This window comes from Ambystoma mexicanum, chromosome 12 (assembly GCF_040938575.1).
Source record: "Ambystoma mexicanum isolate Mex_15411 chromosome 12, UKY_AmexF1_1, whole genome shotgun sequence".
Classification (NCBI taxonomy): Eukaryota; Metazoa; Chordata; class Amphibia; order Caudata; family Ambystomatidae; genus Ambystoma; species Ambystoma mexicanum.
The window spans coordinates 1,036,082,164-1,036,106,383 of record NC_090936.1 but is presented as its reverse complement, the minus strand read 5'-3'; the positions used below and the strand labels follow the sequence as shown (position 1 = coordinate 1,036,106,383).

General features: G+C 46.2%; 1 protein-coding gene across 1 annotated transcript in view; it reads left to right on the top strand.

The window, feature by feature from the left end:
• SND1 (staphylococcal nuclease and tudor domain containing 1) overlaps nucleotides 1-24,220 on the top strand; it is a 2,477,133-nt gene that overhangs the window by 1,873,849 nt on the left and 579,064 nt on the right. Inside the window, exon 17 of the mRNA XM_069629563.1 lies at nucleotides 14,082-14,270. Within this exon, the coding sequence (XP_069485664.1) occupies nucleotides 14,082-14,270 (189 nt within the window). The remainder of the gene's footprint in view (nucleotides 1-14,081; nucleotides 14,271-24,220) is intronic.

The following is a 24,220-nucleotide window of genomic DNA, read 5'->3' as shown; positions in this document are numbered from 1 at the left end:
AACAGACTTTACAGGGCCGGGTTTTAGACTGCAGACTGATATTTTGCCTCTGGCCAGGCATGGGAAAGTTGAGCTATCGATCACTAGGGCTGCTGTGGCGGATGGGTATTCATAAGGCAAGGACAGGTTTACAACTTTTTGAATATAGTTGTTTCTCGATGCTCTGTCGGGACTATTTATTCCTTATGTGACTTCTTCCAGCTGTTTGACTGTTTCTCGATATTATCGGTCTCCAGTTGGTTTATCAGTCTTGCCAAGTCTTTCACAATTCTCAGTCTTCCTCAGGCTCGCATACTGACAGGTGTCGGAGCACCTTTCTCAGATTCTAGTCTCTTTAACTCGGCGCCACTTTCACATACTAGGTACCTTTCATGCTTCTTACAACTTCTAGTTCTTGCCGTCTTTTCGACTTTTGAGTGCCCCTTCCACGATTTCAGCATGTTTGTAGGCTTACACAGCGACAGTTGAGTTCTTTTCAGGGTTCTCTGGTGGTTTCTCATGGATCTGCATCTGAGTGACTGCCTTGTACTGGGAGTCAGACGCTGTGTCCATCAGCCTCTGGTTACAGCAGCCGGCACTCTGCTTTAAGAATCCCTTTTTTATACCTCTTCTCTGGCCCTGCTTTGTACAGAGCTTCCCTCCACTTTAATTCAAATTGCATTGGATCTAAGGTTTAGCTCTGTCCCATTTCCCACGATAATTTGCTTTCTGGCTCCTGTCGCATGAAAGCGGTTCAGTTGAAACCGACCTGGTCGTCACCTTGGATTTTGTGAGTGATAGAAAGGATTGCTGAAATGTTATTTTTTAAGTAGCTTATTTAGTTCTTCTGGAGTTATGGGCACTTTGTCAGGCTAACCTGATGTCGTAGACTTGTGCATTAATCACTGCTGTGCTGCAGAAATCTTCCTGGGCCATGTACATGAAAGAAGAGCTGCCATTTTGTACAAGCTTGAGACTAAATTAGACATCTGTGAGGGATTCGGTGCTCGCCTGGGCTTTTTTTGAAATTTTGTAATGAAATCGAATGATGGGAGATCAACTGCCAGAAAATGCTTGGGACGATGATCCGCACACATTTTCCTTTGCTCGCTGCATGATAAACACAGTTATGTGTACTCTGGGTGGATACAGCCTACAGGCACAGTCCACCCATCAGCTTCATCAAGAATGTGACAGCCACGGGTACATCGAAGCAGCTCAAGAAGGGGGAAGCCAAAACCTTCCTCCTGTCATGGCCAGCCTTAGTAACTGACAAAGGCTCCATGGATCAGCCCTCTCATTCGTCCTTCCTGCTGGTGGCAGCACCTACTGATGAGTTAATTGAAGTAGAACTGCGAGAGGCCTAGTCGCAGAGCTGACAAAGAGGACAAGAAACGCAACACCTTTTTGATATGCATCTGTGTCAACCTGAAGTCAGCTCCCGCCCCTTAGTATCAAGAGCATTGAAATGTCCTTTTAGGTACATATGTTTATAGTAGGCAACCCCCGCAGGGAGATCCCATTCAGAAGGTAGGAGTATGTGATTTGATGGATACAGAAAGTTTGTTCTCGCCACAACGTCAAGGGAGACCAGCCGCTTTATTCAGGAACCACATAGAGATTAACCAGAGAGACCCATTGATTCACAACAGACAGGAAGATGGATGGTACTTAGTATTACATGTTTTCACCCCTTTACCTGTGGTTCTGACCTCACGCATAACAGAAGTTTGTTGATGGGGACCCAGGATTGGTTCATTAAGGTAGGCTTATCCTGCACCAATCACTGGGGCCCATTTGGCTATAAAAGCGGGCCAAGCCCCTCTCTTGGCAGTTCATCCAACTACTTTGAAAGGAATAGGAAGGACTCATTTGGACCCTGGCTGAAGGTACAGTCTGCCTTACAGCTTCTGCCAGTGAAGAAAGGCCAGGATTTCCAAGAAGGAAGCAAGATCCCTCTCCTAAACATCTCCCAGGGATCAGGGGGAGATGCCCAATTCAGAGGATCCGTCTAGAAGCTTCAGAACTGGTACCCAGCCAGCACACTGTGTCCTGTTAGGTTCTGACAGCTAACTTCCTAGATGGGAAGTGCCAAAAAGTATCTGAGAAAAGGACAAGGCCGTTGCCTGCACACGCTTGCTTCAGCTTTGGCCCGTCTGCCTTAAAGGACGACACGAGCCCTGCGAAGAACCTAGTAGGAGTGCCACAACAAGCATCAAACAGCGTCCATCTTTTAAGGACACTTTTGCGGCAGTCGAGCCCTCGAACTGCGACCGGCTGCACCACTGACTGGTGTCATGCTGCAGTCACTAAAGCCATCCGAGATGCTTCGACCAGCGTTCCAGATCTGCCCACCAACACAGACAATTCTTGACCCCATGTAGGCAAGCCTTGCTTGCCAAACTGCCTGCCGCCTGATACCCGCAGCTGTCTCCCGTCTTGAACTTTGTTGCAGGAGCTGCAAGCGTCCTGGAACCGACTCCACCATGTCGAGCATCAAGAGCATCCCAAGCACCAGGTACATTGTGGTTCTGACCCCCTGGTCCTTCTCTGAAGGCCCCTAGTAACATTTACGACCCTTTGACCCCTTTAACAGTTTCTACTGATTGCTTTACCGACTACCCTCCTGTCAGTATCCAGAGTGCATCCCTTTCCTTTGTAAAACTGTCTGTCCTCTGTTAGTTTACAGGGTAGGTTGTATTTTGTAGTGTTCTAGAACTGTCTGTTGTAATAATAATAAACTAGATATTGTCATACAACATTGAATGGACAGTTCCTTTTGTCATTGGGTAATTGTATTTTCGCTGTGTTGCAACTAACCAATGATCTACGACCTTGCAGAGATGAGCCTACCGTTTCGTCCACGTTACCAAAATTGGTCAAGAAGATTTATAATTGACGTGTGTTTCCAATCTGTTCGGATCCCTTCTGGTGTACTAGAGGTGTGGGGCTGATTGATGATTTAGAAACAGATATTCATCCCTGGACCACTGGTGCACAGGAAGTTGACTTGTCACAGCATCCTTCAGGTTCCCTTCGATTCAAGAGCCCCGTCACTATCCGGGAGGCATAACGGGGATCGCAATGAGACTCAACAGCCAGTGGTCTAGGCCTCTATCCAAACGTATAATTCACACAGCACACACAGTACTCCTAGACTAGGGTGCTGCTATCCCTCAGGTTTGTACAATCACTGTCCTCTATCTTTTAAATGTTTAGAACTTTCGATGGCAGAGCTACATAGGCTCAGACCATTTTTTTTTCTCCAAAAACTGTTGAGCGATGGAGGAACCATTTATCGAACTAAATGAATGTTGAGAAACTTTGTAGACGGTGCAATAGAAAAAGACAAATTGCCTCTTCAAGGAAGAAAACTGCACTTGCATTTTAATGTCTGTGGCCCCCCTGAAGGCTTTCAGCCAAGGGCTAACCATGCACTGAAAGACTTTACTTCCAAGTGGTGGAAAACTTTATAGCTACTTAAGCCTGCAATCTGGTACGGTAAGTTTATAGATTTTTCTACTTTTGATGATTTTAAATAATTGTGGTGGTCTGTACCCCAAATTGCGAATCAATTTGTATAGATTGGCATGGATATTCTTTCCATGGCATGGATCTTCTTTCCATGTCAATGCCCTTTTTTTACCATGCGAAAAGGTACATTCTGCAATTAACATGTGATCATTTCTTTCAAGACAACCTGTTTGGGGCACCCGGTAATAAGAATATGGTCTCCAGGGCTGGAGAAGTAGCAATCGCTGGCAAAGCATTCATTGGTTTGACAAGTTTGGGGTGTGGGCTGGTGCCTCCTGCAGTGAATGGTGGGAAATTTGTATGCCTTGAATCTGGATTCTCCATGCCTGGTCCTCAGAGCAACAACTGTGCTACGATTTCAGTATACCCATCGCCTAGCTAAATATCTACTATTTACTAATGGCGCATTTGGAGGTATTTTAAGGGAATACCCTGAAAACACATACTTGGTTTGGTTTGAGGATCTGACTTGCAGAGCCCCGATTGATGTGGTACAAAATTGTACTCCGAGCGCCCCATGAGTGGATGATGTGTTCAAGTGGCAGTCTTCAGCTGTTCTACTAGGAGACCACCTGTCCAATCCCATTATCTCCACAGCCAAATTGTGTGATCCTGGTCAAAACACTGCGCATGCAGGACTTGGGAGTGCTTGAAACAAGTTGGCTAATGACCAGTATGAAACCCTAAACCAAAAGCTAGACATTTGCAATTAAACTCGCTTTGGTAATGAGAAATGATATGGGAGTATCAGATCATCAACGGGGATGGTGCAGCCCAGCCCTCTTGCGAATGGAGTCTGACATCCTGCAGGCTGCGCGAGGTACTAATAACACAGGGGAGTACAAGAGCCTTTTGTTAAGCAGCGGAATATTCTTCTGCTGTAAAAATCCATTTGAGCAGCTGTGTGCCGAGCGTGATTAAATGTGACTGCCGCGAACGCAGGAGCTGCCACTCCAGTTTTCCAAGTATCTTAGTCTAAAAAAGTGCCTGGCAATACCAATCTAAGACTGCCTGGCAGTTTGCGGGGATCCTGCCAGTCTTAACATCCCCTTTAAAACACAAAGCTTTAGTCGAGGCGCTAGCATCAGTGCTTGGCAACTTGCCACATCCAGTCATTATGCCCCAGCTCTGGGATCTACAATCCAGTATAGGACATATTGGGGTTAAGTTTGGCGTGTAGGGTCTGAAACCAGCAACACTGAACCTCCCACCCCTCAGGTTGCAGATGCCGATGTGAAATCCAGTGTTGCAGGTTCAAAGTACAAAGCTCATTTTTCATCCTTGTAGCTCACCTCCCCCCCCCCCCACCACCCTGTATATATCCAGTACTAGAAGAAGATTGGGTATCATGCCAAAGTGTATCTAGCCTTCGTGATCTGACCCCCATGTTTATTTCCCCAACTTGTGACCCCATGGGGATAGTCAGGAACTCTGATTGGCCAGGCCTAGTCTATAGAATTATCTACATTGGTTGATTGTTACTTTGACAAGTTGGAATCTGCCCTGTAGAAGACAAGGATGCTTGGAGCCTAAAATGCCCATTCAGCCCTTGCATTGCTACAAACCAAGAGGCAACCCAATCAAAAAGGCAAAACGGGCACAGTTAAGAGATATACCTCCCTCACCTTTTGCTGTAATGTGGGCTGAGGGAAGGCTATGCTCTCAGGAGGGGTGTGAACGTGATTCAGTTGCGACCCAAACAGCGAAGTATGACGTTCTAAACTAAAGGAATGTCCAATCAAGCTTCTATGTAAACATAGATATGCTTTAATAAAACACCAAAAATAGCTAAGTAAGAAAACACTTTATAACACCCACCCCTTAGGAAAGAACAGATAATAAGCAAACATGGCACAATGCAGCACTCTGAGTAATAATTGTCTGGGGAGGATAGCTCAGCTGCAACGTGCTTTCCTTGGAAGCAAGACGACACGGAGCCACACAGGTTTGAACCCCGGGTCAGCACTTAGAAAACGCTGGGTATTAAGTATGTTATAAATAACCTATCTTATCAATTCAGGGGTGTAAGGCAAGTAAAAACCACAATGTTCTTTAAAAAGTATGTTTCTTGGATGCATAAAGGGAATTGGTGACTTAACCCATCTCTAGTGCCCAGAACTGGACCAAAGGCGGCCGTTAATGGTCCATATTACCTTTTTGCAGTTCTTGGCGGTTCGACAGGATCGAACCCGGCTTCAAGGAGTGAAGCAAGCCAATCAAACTCTGTTTGAGTACATTGGATCAGGTGGGCACAGCAGCAAGCGGGCATCGAGCAGGTCCAAATGCAGTAGCTATATGCGGCTCAAAGGTGGCATTTGGCGGCGCAGGTCTGGGTTCTCCCCAGGAACTCTTCGGGGTAGTCTGGTTGTAACCACCGAGAGGAGTCGATAAGTGATGCTGCAGCGGTCCGAGTCGATGGGTGTCGAAATGGTAATCCTGCTCAGATGCGTGGTTGTAAAAAGCAGCAGTTCGAGGGGTGAGTCGGGTACACTTGTGGTGCAACCCCTGGTCTGAGACGGCAAGTGATTCTCCAGTGGTAGAGTATGGGCCTGGTGTTGAGCGGTTGATTTGAGCCTAGAGTTGACTGTCTCGGCAAGGGCACGATGCCGCATCGAGCGGGTTCTTGGTGCAAGCAATTGTTAGAAGGTTCTGAGGAGTGCCAGATAGTAGCACCGGCTGAATCTCTGTCAATGGCGTTGCATTTACTATGATGGCCGTTCAACTGGTTTCAAGGCAGTGGAACGTCGAGCCGTAGCAGATATGGCCCTCCAAGTGCTGTGAGACAGAACTCTGGGACTTGAGGACTGTGCAAGTCCTTTCAGTGCCTGCTCTCCCAGCCCTGATGGATTCTGGTGCAGAATGGCAGATCCTGGTCCACACTAAATGTCACCCCAATCTGCTCTTGGAGTGGATAGGGGGTACAGCACTCCTCTGCCTTGGACAGCTACTTCACCTCATTGGTTAAGGGCATTGGAAAGTACAATTCCCGAGGTCACAAGTAAAGTCCTTCTTGGGTGGTGTTCCAGAGTAAATCAAAGAAATAGTTGGAGACCCCTTCATTTAAAGGCAAAAGCCTGCTGGTGATTAGACTAAAACTAGCCAGCCTTAGTGGTCCAATCCCTGTTTTTGAAAGAAGAAGTGATCTTTGCCCTTCTGATATCACATCCAAAGTACTTTACTCTAGAGGGAGTGGCGGGGACAGGAAGGAGAGAGTGGTAGAGAGAAACAAAATGGTAGAAGTCGTCTTCCATGGTATGGAGCTTTCTTGACTACTCTACCCTCCTCCCTTTCTCACTTGGATCAAAGGTTTTTAGAAATGCAGCACCCCAATGTTAGGCTACTCCCCTTGAATCGGTGTGCTACTTTGATGCCAGGGCACAGGATATCTGTCTGGTGGGCGGCTGTCTCTGGCAGAGGGTGTTACCAACCATCACAAAGAGATCAAAGAAGAGGCATTGCCATTCAGGTTCCTATACTGTCATCTGGCATTTGGCTGTATTTGGGCCAATCATGCTCTGCCTGTCTGGCTCAAATACATATCTTCCATAGCTCGAGCTGGCTCACAAGAGCTGAAATGTGTGATAGCAAATGGAATGTGGCTGCAACAATTGGAAGTAGTGCCATATACCATGCATTACTTTACTGTTGACATACGAAATGTGGTTTTTATTTACTTCTCTATTTATCATACTTTGCCTTGCCTTTGCATTCCGTCCCTTGTGTTGACCTACTATGCTACCTTGATCTCATTTTTTGTTTTACAAAAATTGTACATTTGATAATTTCATTTGACACAACAGCCTCAGATGAAGAGCTAGCTAAAGCTTGAAACACGTGTCAGGCTGTCTTATCACCTAAAATAAATTCCAGACTGCAATTTCAACTTCGAACTTTCCTTGGCGCGGTGTGACTGTGTATAATATATATTGAATCACCAAAACACTGACCATTGTCTGCAAACAGCGGCACTCTTCCGTGAATATCAAAAGTTCACACCTACATTTGTTCTCTGTATAAAGTCCTTTATTGGATGCATGGTGGACAAGAAAGGACAAAGAAACAAACATGGGTTTCATCCTGGCGGGCTTCATCAGATTTAATATATATACATGTGTATATATACTGTATCAATAAATGTTTTAATTTTAAAAGCATAAACGAAGCATGATGTAATTTGAATTGACATTACGACGCTGGGGGCTGAATGGACATAGTACATGGCCCCCAGTGTGATTGTCGGTCTGCAAATGCTCAGAAAATATATGCGAAATTGAAGATGCTGTAAATGATTTTTAAATGTTTTAAAAAAAGGAAATGTGAATAAGGAACTGAAACCAGGAATATAAAACCTCAGACACATTCTGTGGGATACATTTGAATTCAATGAATCTAAAAGGGAAATCGTTTACACATTTGTTGGTTATCCTGAAAGCCTTGGCAGGACAGAGCTGTGCCCCACTGCTTTAAGAAAGGCGATGGCCCCTGCTACCCTGTTTGATTTTCCTATGCTGTAAAGTGATAATGCCACTGACATAATGTGAGCATTACATGGCTAATCATGGAGTGCCTGCCTCCATGCCCTGTGCATGCTGGCATGAAATGTTCCATGTTCCATGTGCTGATCCTTCTTGAAAACGCTAAACTGCAGCGCTCTCCACTGTCCTCTTTTTCGAGACTCCATGCCCTTGTGAATTTAATTTGCTCCAAGGCCTCAGTGGTCCCACGCTGCCTTCTAGGAAATACTCGCTCAGGCGGGCATGATTACCTCATAAAAAGTGTACGTGCCTTTCTCCATTCGGTCACCTCCCTCTTCCCGCCTGTGACTTTAATTTTTACATTAGCAATAAACGAGGAAAGCCCTGTGGCGGCATGCAGCACAGAATATACTGTAGAAAGCATGACGGTGTCCCTGTCCTGCACATGGGCACACCTCTTAACCCCAGTGTGATAAAAGTAGCAATTGGTAAGTGTGACCGTCGGAAGCGATCGAGGTGATAGCCCCCGTCAAGGAAACCGAAGGCCATTCCTCGGTGCATTTTGGATCCATCTGCAGTCTTCCTTGGCTTGTTCATGGGTTCTTCTATTCGTTTGCCAAGCGCTTCATGCATGGGGATGGATGTGGACATGCGCAAATGTCCTTTTTCAAAACAGTACAACACCCTCATTTTAGCGCATAAATTGGTCTGGTTCATAAAACCCCTTTGGGGATTTCTGCAATAGAGGATTGACATGTTGCCACACACGTGCCTCTTTCCGTAACCTCTTTCTAATGTCTGCCTTTATTAAAAGTCCGGACACAGCCTCTTCAACTTTGGTTGTCTTTCTTTAGTGTTGTTGGTTTCTTTAACAGCGAGTGGTTGGTGCTCCATTATGTACCCCTCCTGCTATCTCTGGGACAGTTCTGATGGAAGTTTGCCTGGATTACAATCCTCTTGGACATCTGTGGTGCCAGACAGTTGCGTGTCCGATGATGGTCAGACCATAGTTGATGCTGATCTGTAGGTTTCTGAAGGCAGGGATGCTGGTGCACTTTTCTATATACCGATGCTGCTGCTGAATGTCCCTCTGAATGGGTACATCCACGTACTCTATGCATCAACTTTAATTCCATAGTATCCAAAATCTGGTCCTCTGGATGGGTAACTGGAGAAGTCAAGTTTTGCTAGACATTGTCCATCCTAAGATGACTTGATTAGTTACTGGTATCTTCTAGGTATACAGAATGCATCTGCTATACAATGTTGAACCTGTATTATTAACACTTCACTAATTTAGGATAGTTTGTACGGGGTCAAATCACACACAATCCTCTAACCAGCACACACTGGGTATTAGAAATCTTGTGACCCATAAGGATAGGGTACCTTTAGAATTCATGCTTGTTTGGTGCTGTGGTTGTTTTGGGCCAAGGGCCCTGATGCTTTGTGGAAAGAGGACTTTGCAGGTAATACTGTGTGAAATGTCCTTCCTTCGATGCATACTGAACAGAAGATGACAGGACCGGTTGGGCAAGTGGAGGCAAGGTGAGTGAGGAGACATGGGTCGGCGGGCGAGAGGGGGGGGGGTGATTGGGAGGGGGAGCGAGACGTGGGCAAGGGTTCCAGGGGGTGTAGCCCAGAGGAGGACCGGGAACGGGAGATGGGCTGGGGATATAGTAAGATGAATCGGGGACGTAATTTGGCGTTGCCAGGGGTACCAACTGCTACCCCTAGATCTTTCCTTGCGACGACCCCTGGGCCACTGAGTCGGTGCCAAGACCAGGTATCTGTGTTGCACCTGAAAAAGGTGCTTGTAAATGGAGCCAAATGTGCCACAGCTTTTTTTTACCTGGAATCTAGATCTCGTTAGCTGGAGAAATAACAGGGATGCAGGAAAAACCATGAAGCCACTATCACGAACAGGCTGGCAGTCCATTAGTGAAGAATGCCTGAATGGTTGGGTCGGTGGTGGGGATATCTGTACAGCTCATATACAGTACTGTAGCAACAGGAACAGGATGGGGTCTAGGTGTAGCTAGCTGGGAATGGGTAAGAGCAGCCTGCAGTACTCTGACAACACAGCATGAACGCAAATCTCATCAGTGTTTCTCGTTGTCTGCTTTGCACATGCAATGAGCCACTGGGCCTCTGAGGAGAGGGATGTGCCCCAGTGGCTTCTGCCACCAATCATGCCTGGGCACTGTGACCCCTGACCCAGATCTGCCAGACCTGCATCACAGGCAAACTGTAGATCGATGCATGGTGAGATGATTTACATGAAGTTGCCCAAGGCCTTTGAAGTAACCAATTTGTTGCTTCCTCTAAAAATATAGATTTGAAAGGATAGCTCCTGGGCAACACACTTGCTTTGGGAACAAGAGGATGCAGTTCAACATGGGTTTCTGTTCGCTGGTGGAGGTCGGCATTAAGCAAGATATAAAGGACCAAAAAGAATAATGAAATGGGCATGCTGCGGTTTACATTTTAAAATGAAAAAACCTGCAAAAATGGATTGTGACCTGCAACACATCCTTCCCCTCTATCTCCCATCTAACAAAAAGAACTGAGTTTGTTATTAAATAAGCAAAACAGAAAGATGATGGCTGGAAGGTTTGAAATAATTCCCAACTACTGGCACAGCTCTGGGCAACCCCACAGACCATCATTTTCTGGGTTGGTCAGATGCTGTTTCCAGTCTGTGGCAGTCTACTGAGGAACAAGGCTATGTGATGCCACATCCTGTTTTGTCAAGGGGTGAAATGTCGTGTGCCATCACTTTGTGATGCCACTTGGGGCAGGGTCAAATGGCATCCCTTCCTGTGATGTCATTGGAGGTCAAGGGTCACGTGATGTCACTTACGCTACCCCTGGCATTTTTAGAGAAATTAGGTGCCTGAGATGAAGGAACTGTTTTGCTACTACTTGTGTGCAAGTTTCAGATTTCTGAAAGACGGCATAGGACCAGAGCATACAGTGGAGAGGGCAAGTGGACCTGCTTCAGAAAGGGATTGTAACAATGCAACAAAGAACTACCATATCCGGGTTTAGCGGTCTATGGAGAATGTCAAAAGTGAGGTAAGGGTGCATACATATTAAGAGTTTGAAATCTCCCCATGTGTGGTACCTGTAACTGGTCTCCTTTTTCCTGGCATGGCTAGTTTTAGTTATGCCAAAATGGTAGTCTTCTGGGGATAAGGGTTCCAGATGTCTAATAATCAAACCAGGTGCCTGCAGCATCTACCAGTATTGAAATAGAATCCATTCCATTTATGTTTCTAGGGCTTTCCTGTTTGTGTGGTAGGTTACAACCTTTTTATAATGCACCAAATCACCACTGTTGTAGTTTCAGAGGGATTGTGTTTTTCAGAAAAATTGTGGATTGTGTTCTCAGCCAGAGGTTTCCAATTTACACTTTGCAACATAAGGGAAATTGCTATAGGTGCAACAGTGTGACTTGCCTAATCACATTGGTAGATCTGATGTTCACCAGAGGGGCACTTCATCATCGGGTAACAGTAGCTACTCTGCCCCTTTAAAAAAATCAGAGCGGCATTGGTGCAGAGCCGGCAGCACTGGTATGTATGCTTGGCACCCCTCGCGTGGATGCCGATGCTGCTCCAGAATCCACTTACACCTTTAGAAGGGAATTGAGCATGACCTAAGTATCCCAGAGACAGTCAGTCAGAAGAGAAGAATAGTCAGTTGAAACTTCAGTAGGGTGGATATAGTTTGCAAAGCTGCTGTCCAGGCCCAGAGAACTAAGATTCCGAAGTTCTCTATGACACCAACCACACCTGAAACCCATTTCACCAAAAGGAGGCTATAAGGAGGTTCCAAAGCCCTATAAAACCTCCAGGGCTCAGTATGTAGTGGTGGTAGGAGGAAGATATTTGGTGCTGGCTGGAGTAAGGAAGATGAGAGAAGTGGGTGGGGTGGGGAAGACGCTGAAGGCACCAGACTGGAGCAGAGACTCTAGAGCCTGGGGGAGAGCAGGAGGACAGAGCAGAGCCAATGGAGCCTGAGCCTTGGGAGAGCAGGAGAATGGTGAAAAGAAAAAATGGGGGCTGATTTACTCTTAATACAAATAAATGCAAAATCAATGATAAGCTAGATTTTTTTGTAGCAACAAGCACATCTCTAAACCACAGATGTATAATCCCATGGCTGAGATGCAAGTCTGCACACGCGGGTACATTTTTGTGATACGTTTTCATAAAGTTATTGTTTATTTTAAATATTAACATAGGAAATTTGAATGTAGACTGCATAGATGGAATGATCCCGCAGTCCTAACACTCTTTGGCTTGTTTGCAACTGGTAAAGTTTCTGAGACCGCTTAAAAGTTGTTTTTAAATGCAAGTGTTAAGTCCATTTTAAATGGTGCATGGCCTTCTATGGAGTCCCAACCTTCGTTTCAATTTTGGGGTAATGAAACTCATGATGTTAGCAGGTCTGTCAGCCAATGGTTGGTTTGAGTCCTATGCAAGGTCTCTTTATTCTCATTGCATTAGGCCAGGGGTCTGCCACCTTTGGCTGTCCAAATATTTCTGACTACAATGCCAATGATATCTGGCTATTGACTATGCTGGTATGGGATGATGGGAGTTCAAACCCCTGCATTATACTAACCAAATAGAAGTGCTATATGCCTGAATTGACGTCAAAGTTGATCTGCTTAAGCAAGAATATATGATTGAAGCTAGGCTCTAGAAAAAGCAGACCTGATGATTATCATGCAGCACACTGTATATTTTTTGTTTTGGTATTTTAACTTGTATCTATAAGAATACATTTTTCTTCGCGGGGGACTTGAAAAGGTGGGGGCTGTTAATTAACTCGGCCAGTTTCTATAGCCCTTGTCCTGTGATTTTAATGCATTATGATTAAAGGCAAACACAGGTTCTACATTTTAGATGGTCAATGCAAATCTTGTGGGACTCTTCACCTACTCCACATTGGAAACATGTATGGAGGGCTGAAGTGAGTTTGTGAGTGATTTCATTGGAAAACTATCCAACAATGTCCCAAGGCAACTTGGAGGATCTCCTGTTAGTGTATGCCTGAAAGTCATATTCTCTTCTATTGTAATGACAAAGGGCAAGACATTACATAACAGCATACCCTCCATTTGCTTTTATCATTGTGTGATTGAAATAATGAGTCCCTATGAAATCAGAAATCATATTTTCAGACTTTAGTGAGCATTACTTTGGATCCTCTGCTCTGAATGTTTCATACTTAACCTGTTAAAATGTGCCTGCCCATAAAATGATCCACTGTGTCTTCCGAGCTTTGGGTGATGGATGGATGGATTACCAGCCCAATATAACTGTACTAATGCTTGGGCCAGTGCATAAACTAACCAACATGATCCTCCTGTTTGGGTACTACTTACGTAGGTTCTCTGGGAGCAAATGTTGATAATTTTCTTCACTGAGCGACAAGTAATCCGAAATATTGCTCCATCAGTAAAACTGTTGCTAAACCCAATGAAGGCCTGTGTTACCACTTCATGGTTTTATGGAAGACTTGCCCTAATTAGAAGAAGGGGGGGGGGGTGCCCGAGGTTACTGTTGTAAAATGCTTTTGTGAGGATCCACAGGATGCCCATCTCCCCTCAGGTTTCTCTTTTCACAGTTGGGCCGCCCACATATCCTTCCACATCGGAGGGCGTAGTCTGATGCCTTGTGGCGCCCTAAGAATGCACCTTCTGTTTTCTGCCATTTATTATTCTTTCTTTGTGAAATTCTCCACTTCTGTCACACTTCAAGGGCCTATCGGAGGAGTATTATCACCGGACTGCTAGCTGAACTCTTCCTTTCATGCTATAGCAAGTTCATTGTTAAGGGGTCAGGCTTTCTTTGTAGTGTTATTTAACTTTGGGGAAATAGGCATCAGTTCATGCCATGTCTTTGGGGTTCTTCTCCTATGATTTGCACCATTGTTCCTAGCTCATCTATTGTGCTCTCAAGGCTGCCTTGCTTTAAGCTTTAGCACAGATTGATCAACCTTACATTTGAAACACTTGGGGCTAGTCCATAACTCATGGCTGTTTTCGAGTAACCAATCTGTCTATCCTTTGTTTTCCAGGTGGAGGTGGAAGTTGAGAACATGGACAAAGCCGGAAATTTCATTGGCTGGCTGCACATAGAGGGGATGAACCTGTCTGTTGCCTTGGTGGAACACTCACTCTCGAAGGTCCACTTCACAGCAGAACGCAGCTCCTATTACAAAACGCTGCTCTCTGCTGAGGAACTTGCCAAGCCCAAGAAGGAGAAGGTAGGAATGTTTATGTCCACATCTCCCATGATTCTAATGATATTGCTTTGAAGTTGCCCATTGTAAGTAACTAGCTGCAGTAGAGTTGCAGGACCTGGGTTGTATCAAGTCAATCATAAGGAACTTTCTTCAAGGAACATTTCCAGAACTTGTCTTTTGTCTTTTGATGCATGCATTTAACCAGGTGGGGGAATAGCTGACCTTTTACGTCCATTGCTGACTGGATCGGAGAAACCTTTTAGCTGAAAATTCCATTTCTTTTAAGGAACTTGTAAGTCCAATTGCTCATTCTTTAGACCACTCTGTCCTGGCTGAAAGGGTAGTATACCATATCTTTTTCTAAAGAGTACAAATGGAAAGTGGTCCACTAAAAGCAATGGTAGAAATAGTTTTGTCGGAGTGATGGGGTAGTTGAGTATGGATTCATCATGCACACTCAGAGGGTTATTCCATATGAATCAGATCTTCCTTCCTTTTGCAATGCACAGTGGTCATACTGATCTCGAACACGGTCAACTGCACTGGTCCTTTTCCTCGCAAGCAGGTATTTACAAGCTCCATTGTTGTCAAGACGATTCCTTGCATTTTGGAATGTCTTTTGGATTCTACCCTTCTGCAGATGCCAATGCACATGCGGTTAAGGCGGCTACCAACTGTCGGATGTCTGGGGCCCTTTTGATGATCTTTGTAGGGCCGACATATGGGCTGCTACTGAAATGTGGTGGATGTCTTTCAGGTGAGATTCTCCCTTTGCGTCAGAATCTATTTGGATATTGTGGGAGGACCAGTTGGGTCTTCCCTACCCCAACACTGCATTGATCTAAATGTTCAGCATTCAAATGATTCTAGAATTCTGAAGGTGGTGTGGCCCTTCCCGTATGTACAAAGTACTCACCCCAGTGACTTTGTCTTCATCCCTCTTCCTTCTGGTGATCCCGATTACCAACTCGCCTATGTCAGTCCTTACCGAAAGACAGGGGTGTAGGGACAAGGCAGTGCCTGTAGTACCGAAAGCACCACAGACTCACTTGAAAAGGTGTTTTTTCTTTCACTGCTCACAGTAGGTTGCAATATTCAGTTTTGCACCCACATCGCGAAAGTAACCAGGACTAAATATAAAGGCCATTGAGTAATTTGTACTAATGGCACTGGTGTGCCTTCTATAACCCACTAACCGGACTAGTCCATGGTATGTATTGTCACATACGGAACGGTTTGCTGCTGAGAGTGCTGATATAGAGCACTTTCAATTCCCACTTTGTCATTACCACAGGGAACTGGAGTGCCCTTGTGGTTCCTCTTCCATGGAGTGCACTGAAATTTCGATTGTACAAGTAGGTCAAGCGCTCAACAGCAATCACTGTAGTAAAGTATGATGGGCATGTTAATGGGGCTAAGGTCTAAGCAATTTTGATACTTTTCGGTATGGCATGAACCCAGACAGAAGCTGTAACTAGACTATGATTTTGCATTTTCTTTCTAGTTCAACTTTGACAGAAATGATCAATCTCAAATGTAGGATCTATGTTCCATCTGTATTTTACTTCAGCAGTTCATCAGAGGGCGCTCATTTTCTTGTTCAGATGATTAAATGGAGTCTTCCCTTCCAACACTTAATGCTCACAACCACAACCCAATCAGTGTGCGTGCATTCCTTGTACTCGATGGGCTAAATCGGGTGGCCGTGCCCTTTCTGTAAAAGTAGCAGAACTTTGGAACCAACTTCCTTTGTCAATGCAGCCTAAACCGCATCTGTACTTGGGCAAGGACATGTTCTGTGACCAGGAGAGAGATGCTTGTAGGTTGGGGATGGCCCTCTGCACATCAAGAGTGGGTGGTGGTGGAGGAGGAGGCTTGGAGCTGAACGTAGGCCATTTTCTAGAAGTAGCTTACTGACTTGCAGGGGGTTTTGGGGGGGGGGTCCAGAAGAACAGAAGAGATCCTGTGGTGCTAGATTTTCAGCAATGAAGGTCTACTGTCCTGTATGTTGGAAGATACCCTGACCCAGGAAGGCACCATATGGGGTGCGATCTGCTTTGGTCAAGGAGGAAAATGTCTTGAAGATGCCCTCTGCACCCCACCAGGAACGAGGGCAGGGCATATTGTGACCGGCCTTGTTGGAAAGTGGGGGTGGGGGCTCACTAGAGCTAGGCAATACCTAAAGAGTAGGGGAGTCCTTGTGGGCTCCTTGATATCACATGCTCTACGAGGTGGGTTTGTAGCTCGGTAGTCCTCTATGAACTAGTAGAGAAGAAACTGAGGATCAATGAGTAGCAGTAAACCGTGCTGCCCAGAGGTAAAGGAGCAAGTGCTCTAGGTTGATATGCTCAGAGTAGAGGCGGATGGAGAGCTTGGAGAATGGCATTTGCCCCCATATTTCAGAACACAGTCCTGTGAACTGGGGGCTTCCTTGTGGCCCAGGAAGGTGCGCTGTGTACTTGCAATGCCCTGTGGCCTAAAGCAGTCCATGGAGGGTGGGGTCAGTGTGCCCTGTTGACTGAGCTGTTGCACTGGTCGGTCAGGAAGTCTGACTTGGAAATGTCATGTGGGCCAGGAGAGACAGTATTGAGTTTAAAGCGGGCCCATAGCATGCTGGCACGGGTTCTATTTGGACGTGAATGCCAAGAAAAGTATTACTTTGAAATGATTTAGTAAGCCTACAGAATAGAAATACAACACGGTTCGCAAGGTGGGCGGCCAACTTATTCTTTTGTCCCAATTCTGTCGCTGCGAGTCTTGACTGCCCTTTGGAAAGCATCTCCCGTTGGACAGCGAGTGGAGGAGTGTTTGTTGGGGTGTCTCATTCAAGCTCTTCTGCAGTACAGCAAATCCCATTCAAATGAATGCCTGATGTGCGAGTAAACCTGCTTAAAAGACTGGATTTATTGCCCATCAATCCCTCCACATGTTGCATTATCGCTTTAAAAAGTATTGTGAAGCAAATGGCTGATGGAGATATAAAATTGCCTCCCTTATCTCTCCCGCCCTAATGCGCACTGTTGAGTTCAAGGTTTGGCCACAAATGACTCTGACACTCCAGTGAACTGTTAACTTATTTACTTAGGTTTAGGTACACCAAATACAGTTCTTAGGGTCAGGTAAGTAAAAGGGGACATAGGACACCCACCGGCATCCTCTCTCAGGGCTTACATCCTTGCAACTAACAAACCTGGAACTCACTCATAGATAAACATTCTAAGCCCTGCATTCCATCTCAAGATTCTAGTCACTTGCACCAGATGAATGCAAAGTTAATCACAACACATCTTTCCCATATAGGGACAACAACAAGAACAGTAAAGTATTGGTGGCAAGATCAATATTTCATCAAAAGATTTGTCCAGTAAGGTCCCACCTGAAAAACAAAAGATTATTCAAAGCATTTCATATATAACCACAACCAACTCCAAAAGGTTTAGACCCTGTCACCACTTCAAAATCTATTAACATTAACATCAATGTCCATCTGTGGATTAAAATAAAAAGTCCACCTGTGGAGAGACCATATTAATATGCCTACATAGAACAACATTTCCCTTTTTATACAGACAGTGTAATGGACAGTAGTCCGCTCAATGGTTCACCACAACCATTGCACCTTTTCACACATGCGACACATGTAATGGACAGTAGTCCGCTCAACGGTTCACCTCAACCATTGCACCTTTTTACACATGCAACACATGTAATGGACAGTAGTCCGCTCAACGGTTCACCTCAACCATTGCACCTTTTTACACATGCAACACATGTAATGGACAGTAGTCAGCTCAACGGTTCACCTCAACCATTGCACCTTTTTACACATGCAACACATGTAATGGACAGTAGTCCGCTCAACGGTTCACCTCAACCATTGCACCTTTTTACACATGCAACACATGTAATGGACAGTAGTCCGCTCAACGGTTCACCTCAACCATTGCACCTTTTTACACATGCAACACATGTAATGGACAGTAGTCCGCTCAACGGTTCACCTCAACCATTGCACCTTTTTACACATGCAACACATGTAATGGACAGTAGTCCGCTCAATGGTTCACCACAACCATTGCACCTTTTCACACATGCAACACATGTAATGGACAGTAGTCCGCCTGTGGAGAGAAATATGTTAAACTACATAACTCAATTAAAGAGAGAGACATGCAGCACTCATGCCGAACTCCAGGACTCCACTCAAGCCAACCGCAGCAACCTTCGGTTCCAGTCAAAGGTAAGCGCTGACATCGGATAACTTTGTCAGTGATCTCAGCTGCCTTCACTATGACCAATAGCTTGTAGCCTTGGAGCAACAGATGTTTGCACAGTCCATGGGCCCCAGGCCCCTCCTAGATCCATTAACAACTTCCAACTCTTCTGAATGTTTGTACAGTCTCAATTCTCTTAAATGCTTTATGAGAGACTGCCACCTTGAACTTCACCATGCCAATGAATGAATGAACCTTGCTGCTCCAATGAACTTCACAGCTCCTTCTAATAACCATAAGTCTCACAGAGCCCACTGCACTTTACAGCAGACCGTTGTACCTTTCAATACTAGAACTTCTTGTCCCCACTGCCCTTTGCAGCACACCCTTGCCACTGAAGTGCCTCTTCACTCCCTATGCAGTGCCTCTTCACTGCCCCGTGCAGCACTTCACTGCCCTTGCAGCGCCTCACCTCTTCACTGCACCATGCAGCACTTCACAGCCTCTGCAGCGACCACTCACTGCCTCTTGCAGCGCCTCTTGACTGCCTCTTGCAGCGCCTCTTGACTGCCTCTTGCAGCACCTCTTGACTGCCTCTTGCAGCACCTCTTGACTGCCTCTTGCAGCACCTCTTGACTGCCTCATGCAGCACCTCTTGACTGCCTCTTGCAGCACCTCTTGACTGCATCTTGCAGTGCCTCACTGCCCTTGCAGAATCTCTTCACTGCCTCATGCAGCACCTCTTCACTGCCTAACGCAGCACCTCACTGCCCCTGCAGCGCGTCTTCACTGCCTGTTGCAGCGCCTCACTGCCCTTGCAGCACTTCTTCATGCAGCGCCTCACTGCCTCTGTAGCATTTCACTGCCCCTAGCAGCGCTTCACTGTCTCTGCAGCGCCTCTTCACTGCCTGTTGCAGTGCCTAACTGCCCTCGCAGCACCTCTTCATGCAGCGCCTCACTGCCTCTGCAACATCTCATTGCCCATTGTAGCGCCTCACTGCCCTGGCAGAACCTCTCCACTGCCTCATGCAGCACCTTTACATCCATAGCTGCTCTGTTATTCCAGTGCCTTCGTAGCGCCTCTGTCTGGGCCTTTCTTGCTCCCTCTGCCTCTGTAGCACCTCTGTCTGGGCCTTTCTTGCTCCCTCTGCCTCTGTAGCACCTCTGTCTGGACCTCAATTGCCCTCACTGCACTCGCAGTGCCTCACAGCCATCCAGCGCTCTTACCTGAGAGAGGATCACTTCTCTTAGGGGGGGGGGGCGGTGGGTGTCTCCCTTTGGTGCTGTCCCCCCAGCACAGCCAGATCCCATCCTCGTCGCCAGTGTTGAGTTCAAGGTTTGGCCACAAATGACTCTGACACTCCAGTGAACTGTTAACTTATTTACTTAGGTTTAGGTACACCAAATACAGTTCTTAGGGTCAGGTAAGTAAAAGGGGACATAGGACACCCACCGGCATCCTCTCTCAGGGCTTACATCCTTGCAACTAACAAACCTGGAACTCACTCATAGATAAACATTCTAAGCCCTGCATTCCATCTCAAGATTCTAGTCACTTGCACCAGATGAATGCAAAGTTAATCACAACACGCACCCACTTTGCATCCAGCGGTAAATTAGGATGCAGCCCCCGTTGAAAAGAGAAATCAGCCGCGAGCCGGTTGATGTCAGCAATATGTGCATTTAAGACGCATTTCACGGACTACCCTATGCACCGGAGTCAATCAGCGAGCAGGGCATATGCCATGGCTTGCTGATCTGCCAGTCAATTGCCTTCATCTGCTGGGGTGCAGGTGTTTGTGCCCTTCGAATGGTGCACTCCAGAAATTCCCCTGGGGCGTTGCAGTATTTTATCAAGAGTCCTTATGCAATATGTACATTCTGCCGTTCCCTATGTACGGCAAAGTTCTGGAGGCCAGTAGTGCCAAAAGGAATGAAAGTTCCATCGTACTGCTGAACCGCTGCACTTGTACTGTAAGCTGGCCGGTCTAAAAATCGACGTCCCAAAATACGGAGTGAAAGAAACTACACCCACACCATCTGTAAGGCTACCTACGGAACCCAGTCGCAGTGAAGTACTAATGCTACTCCTGCATCCTGTCCGCTTTCGGCCTTACTTTTGGGAGTTCAGGACGAGAGCCATAAGAAGCCCTAGCACGCTTCCTCTTTCAGAATTTGGTAAGCGGAGGCAGGCCACATGCACGTAGTGTGCCCATGCTCTTGTCCCCGCATCGGTGTCGGGCGCAGCCCTCCTATTCTTTTTTCTCACTGCTTTCCTGCTGTAATTTTAAAATTTAGATTTTTTTTTCTTTCCCCACGCCCCTCGTTTCTGACCGTGTATGCTGGGTAAAGTGGGCTGCTCAGAGTACCGCGGGTGTGTCAGGTCATTCTTGGCAGCAAGCACCCACATTCTTTATTTGTGCACTCTGTGACGCACTTTGCTACAAGCCCCTGAAGAGTCGACTGGCATGGAGGAAAGACATCTTTTTGGTTGTCTGTCAAATCACCTCAGGGATTTCACCAAAGTTAAAAAAGTAAAATTCTTGTTTCTGTGGCACCCCGTCCAGGCAACACCTTTCAGGAGTTAAACTGGGATGGGAGGGCTGCTTCGAACTTGTTGTATTGTAGTTAGCCGTTGCAGTACCGGGGCTCACCCAAAGGTCTCTGAGGAGACTCTAACCGCTGTTCCGTGTTCTCACCTAGGACCTGCATGGCTCTTGTCCCAGACTACAGTCTGAGGATGCTTCAGCCTTTTGCAAGGCTTGCATCAGGGACCACATTTCACCTCATACCGAACTTTGCTTCTAGGCTGTACCTGCTCCGCATAACGGGCCAAGATCCAAGGGGTCCCGGAAGGCTGTGATGGGCCCCACACGCTAGTCGTCGGAGCTTTGCACCTATACATGAGGGTTGACTGCACCTCATATATGGCATACCATGGCAGACTGTTTTTCTGTTGTCAGTTTGCTGGGATCAAACTCTGGGCAGTCGCCAGGAGAGACCTCACCGGCTCTGTCAGAGCATACGTCGGGGGACATTCTTCTGCCCTTTCCCTACCTCTCCGGCTACCAGTTCCTTGAGGCTGCCTCCATTCTCTCCCCGGGTGGAATGGTTGCACAGTGTGAGGGTATATTTGGTCCCTCCTCTTTTTGTGCCTCTCTGTAATTGGGCACTGGGGTCCATAACCTTGAGAGATGACCAATTCTCTGAGACGTTCCAGGACCTGACGCACTTGTAGGACAATACTTTAAATCGCTCATGAGGTAAGTTACCTTCCGTGCACCTCATTGCACAATAGTGACTGCCACAACTTTGCAAAAGAAAGAAAAAATAAAAAAAGTTAAAGGACACTATTCATCTTGCACCTCATCCTCCCAAAATCTGCTTGAGTGTGAAGCCCGAATATGGGACACAGCAGGAAAAAAGTGTACCAAAATGTGCCCTTGAGTTTTAGGCAAGTCGACACTTTAGCTGTCATGGCTGCTGCCAACCTTATGTTCTAGAAACAAATTAGTGACTACAACTCCCTCCTCCCACCCTCATTTCCAAGTGGGTTTCTGCTTGGGGTTGGTCAAATAGCCCAAGATCTCATGCATGCCTCGTAACATAGCATGGGCAAAGCAGCAGTGGGTATAGCTATGGGGGCGGCTTTCAGGAGCCAAGCACACCCCAAGGATGCCAGGTTTCACCCAGACATACAGGATCAACTACTGGACTTGATGGTGTGGAACTGTTAAGTTGATATACAGACCAGGAACTAAACAAAACCGTGCTCAGACAGCAAAGTATTTGGCTTCGCTAACAAAGCCTCCTTCCAAATCGGGTATCTTTGGACTGCAAAAACAACTCTTATCCTATCTAAGAAAATAGGATGATTTAGAGGGTTCCACAATCGTCAGACCAGACAGGAAAAATCCCAGAGAGCTCCATGTAAGAAGCAAGCACTTCCCTCTCTGTGAGAAACCAGAAGGTGGCCAGGACATAACCATCACTTTTGGATCCCGTTCCTGGGGGTGGACCTGTGCGGGAGGATCACTTGGGTGAGGGGTATTCGGGGAGTGGGATGCGGGATGGTGAGACGCAGTATCCTATTCCCTACAACACCTTTGCCCTATCCTACCAGGTAGGATATTTAAGAACTCTACTCCCAACCCCCTTTTTACAACATGAATACTTTCTCATGGACAGCGCACTATGAGAGAAAACGGACAACACCTGAGCAGTATACCAGACGTGTCCTCATACAATGGTCAGGAGAGGTCAGGCAGTTACTGACCATCACACACACACACACCTAACTTCCATTAAGCTTCTCCACGTGGATAAAAGGCGTAGCACGACGGCACACAGAGAGACAAAGCACATGAGGAAACAGCATTTTAGAGACGGCAGACGGGGATCGCAAGAAGGGAAGTTCCCTTGACCTTTTCTACAAGGAACCATTACTTTCCTTTAACCTCGAGAATAGGAGGTGTAATCTGGAAAATCAGGCTAAAGAATCCTGCATTGTGTTGGAGCTACCGGGGGCCCTGCTGCGTCAATCAAGGTGGGGAGTATCACCAGCTGCCCTCCTTGGTTCCAAGAACCTAGCAGCGTCAGTGAAATCAACACAGTTGGCGAGAAGGATACAAGACTGGTCTGTGTTAAAGCCAAGGTTGCAAGCAGCAACACTGTATGGCAAGCGCTGGAACGAAAATAGTTAAAACGCTTGTGATAAGAGATGTAAGTAAATATGAACTGCTGATGAGTGATTGAACTTTAAAAGCAAGATACAACACCTTTGACAGAGTGGTCTGGTACCAAGTGGGTGCTCAATCGAAGGTCTCTAAGATATCCAGCTGAAAAGTGGCACAAGTGAAAGTGAGGAAAAGGTTCTATCAAGAAGAGAACAAGTAATTGTGAAGTGGTCTTGCGATGGGTCGATCAAAATCCAGAGCAGTCGAAAGTCTTTGATTTTGATGAAGTGGAGAAATGTGGTCCACGCACGGCAAAGGGAGACCCGGGGTGAACAGTAAATCACCTGAGAAGTTGAATATGTGAAATCCTAAGAAGAAAGTAATTTTAATGTTTGTCGTTTTGCATCAGGCCCTCTGAAATAAGAGACGTTGAATGGCAGAGACCTTGGCAAGGGCCTGAACTATGGTCCGGAATCCTTCTGCAGGATGAAGGGTTCGATTTTTCGAAGACTAGAGATTTTGAGCCAGGCTATTTGGGCATTCTTGGCTGTGTGTTTCCAGAAGGACAGATTGCTATCAATGGTAAAGCCTAAGGATTTTTCTGGGTCTGAGAGTTGAGGATCAAATCCTTTTAGGCTCATATCATTGAGCCATTTTTTTGGACAAGTTGTTTTTTAGCAGGCCGATCATTGAGGACAATTTCAGTCTTTGTGGGTTTAGTTTGAGGTAGGCAGTCGACATTCAGGACTGGATGATGGCTAGGTAATTGCGGACTGTAGTTTTTCACATTTTCTCTAGATGCGCTAAGCTCAGCCAGACTCTTAAACAAAAGAGAGCAAACTTTAAATTGGCTATCGTAGGCGAAGTTGGTTGTTAATGGAGTGTGTGGTTAATCTAACGTCTCCATTGCCCTAACAATAGTGCAAGTCTCTGCCTGATTATTGCCCACAATGAACATTTAGAATATTGACACAGATAGTGAGATTCTGATGCATTCTCGGAGTGTGGTATTGTAGTCCATGTCTTCCTTTACCAATGCAGGCAGTGTGTTTTATTTGTTTGAAGTTGGTGGGCCTAGGGT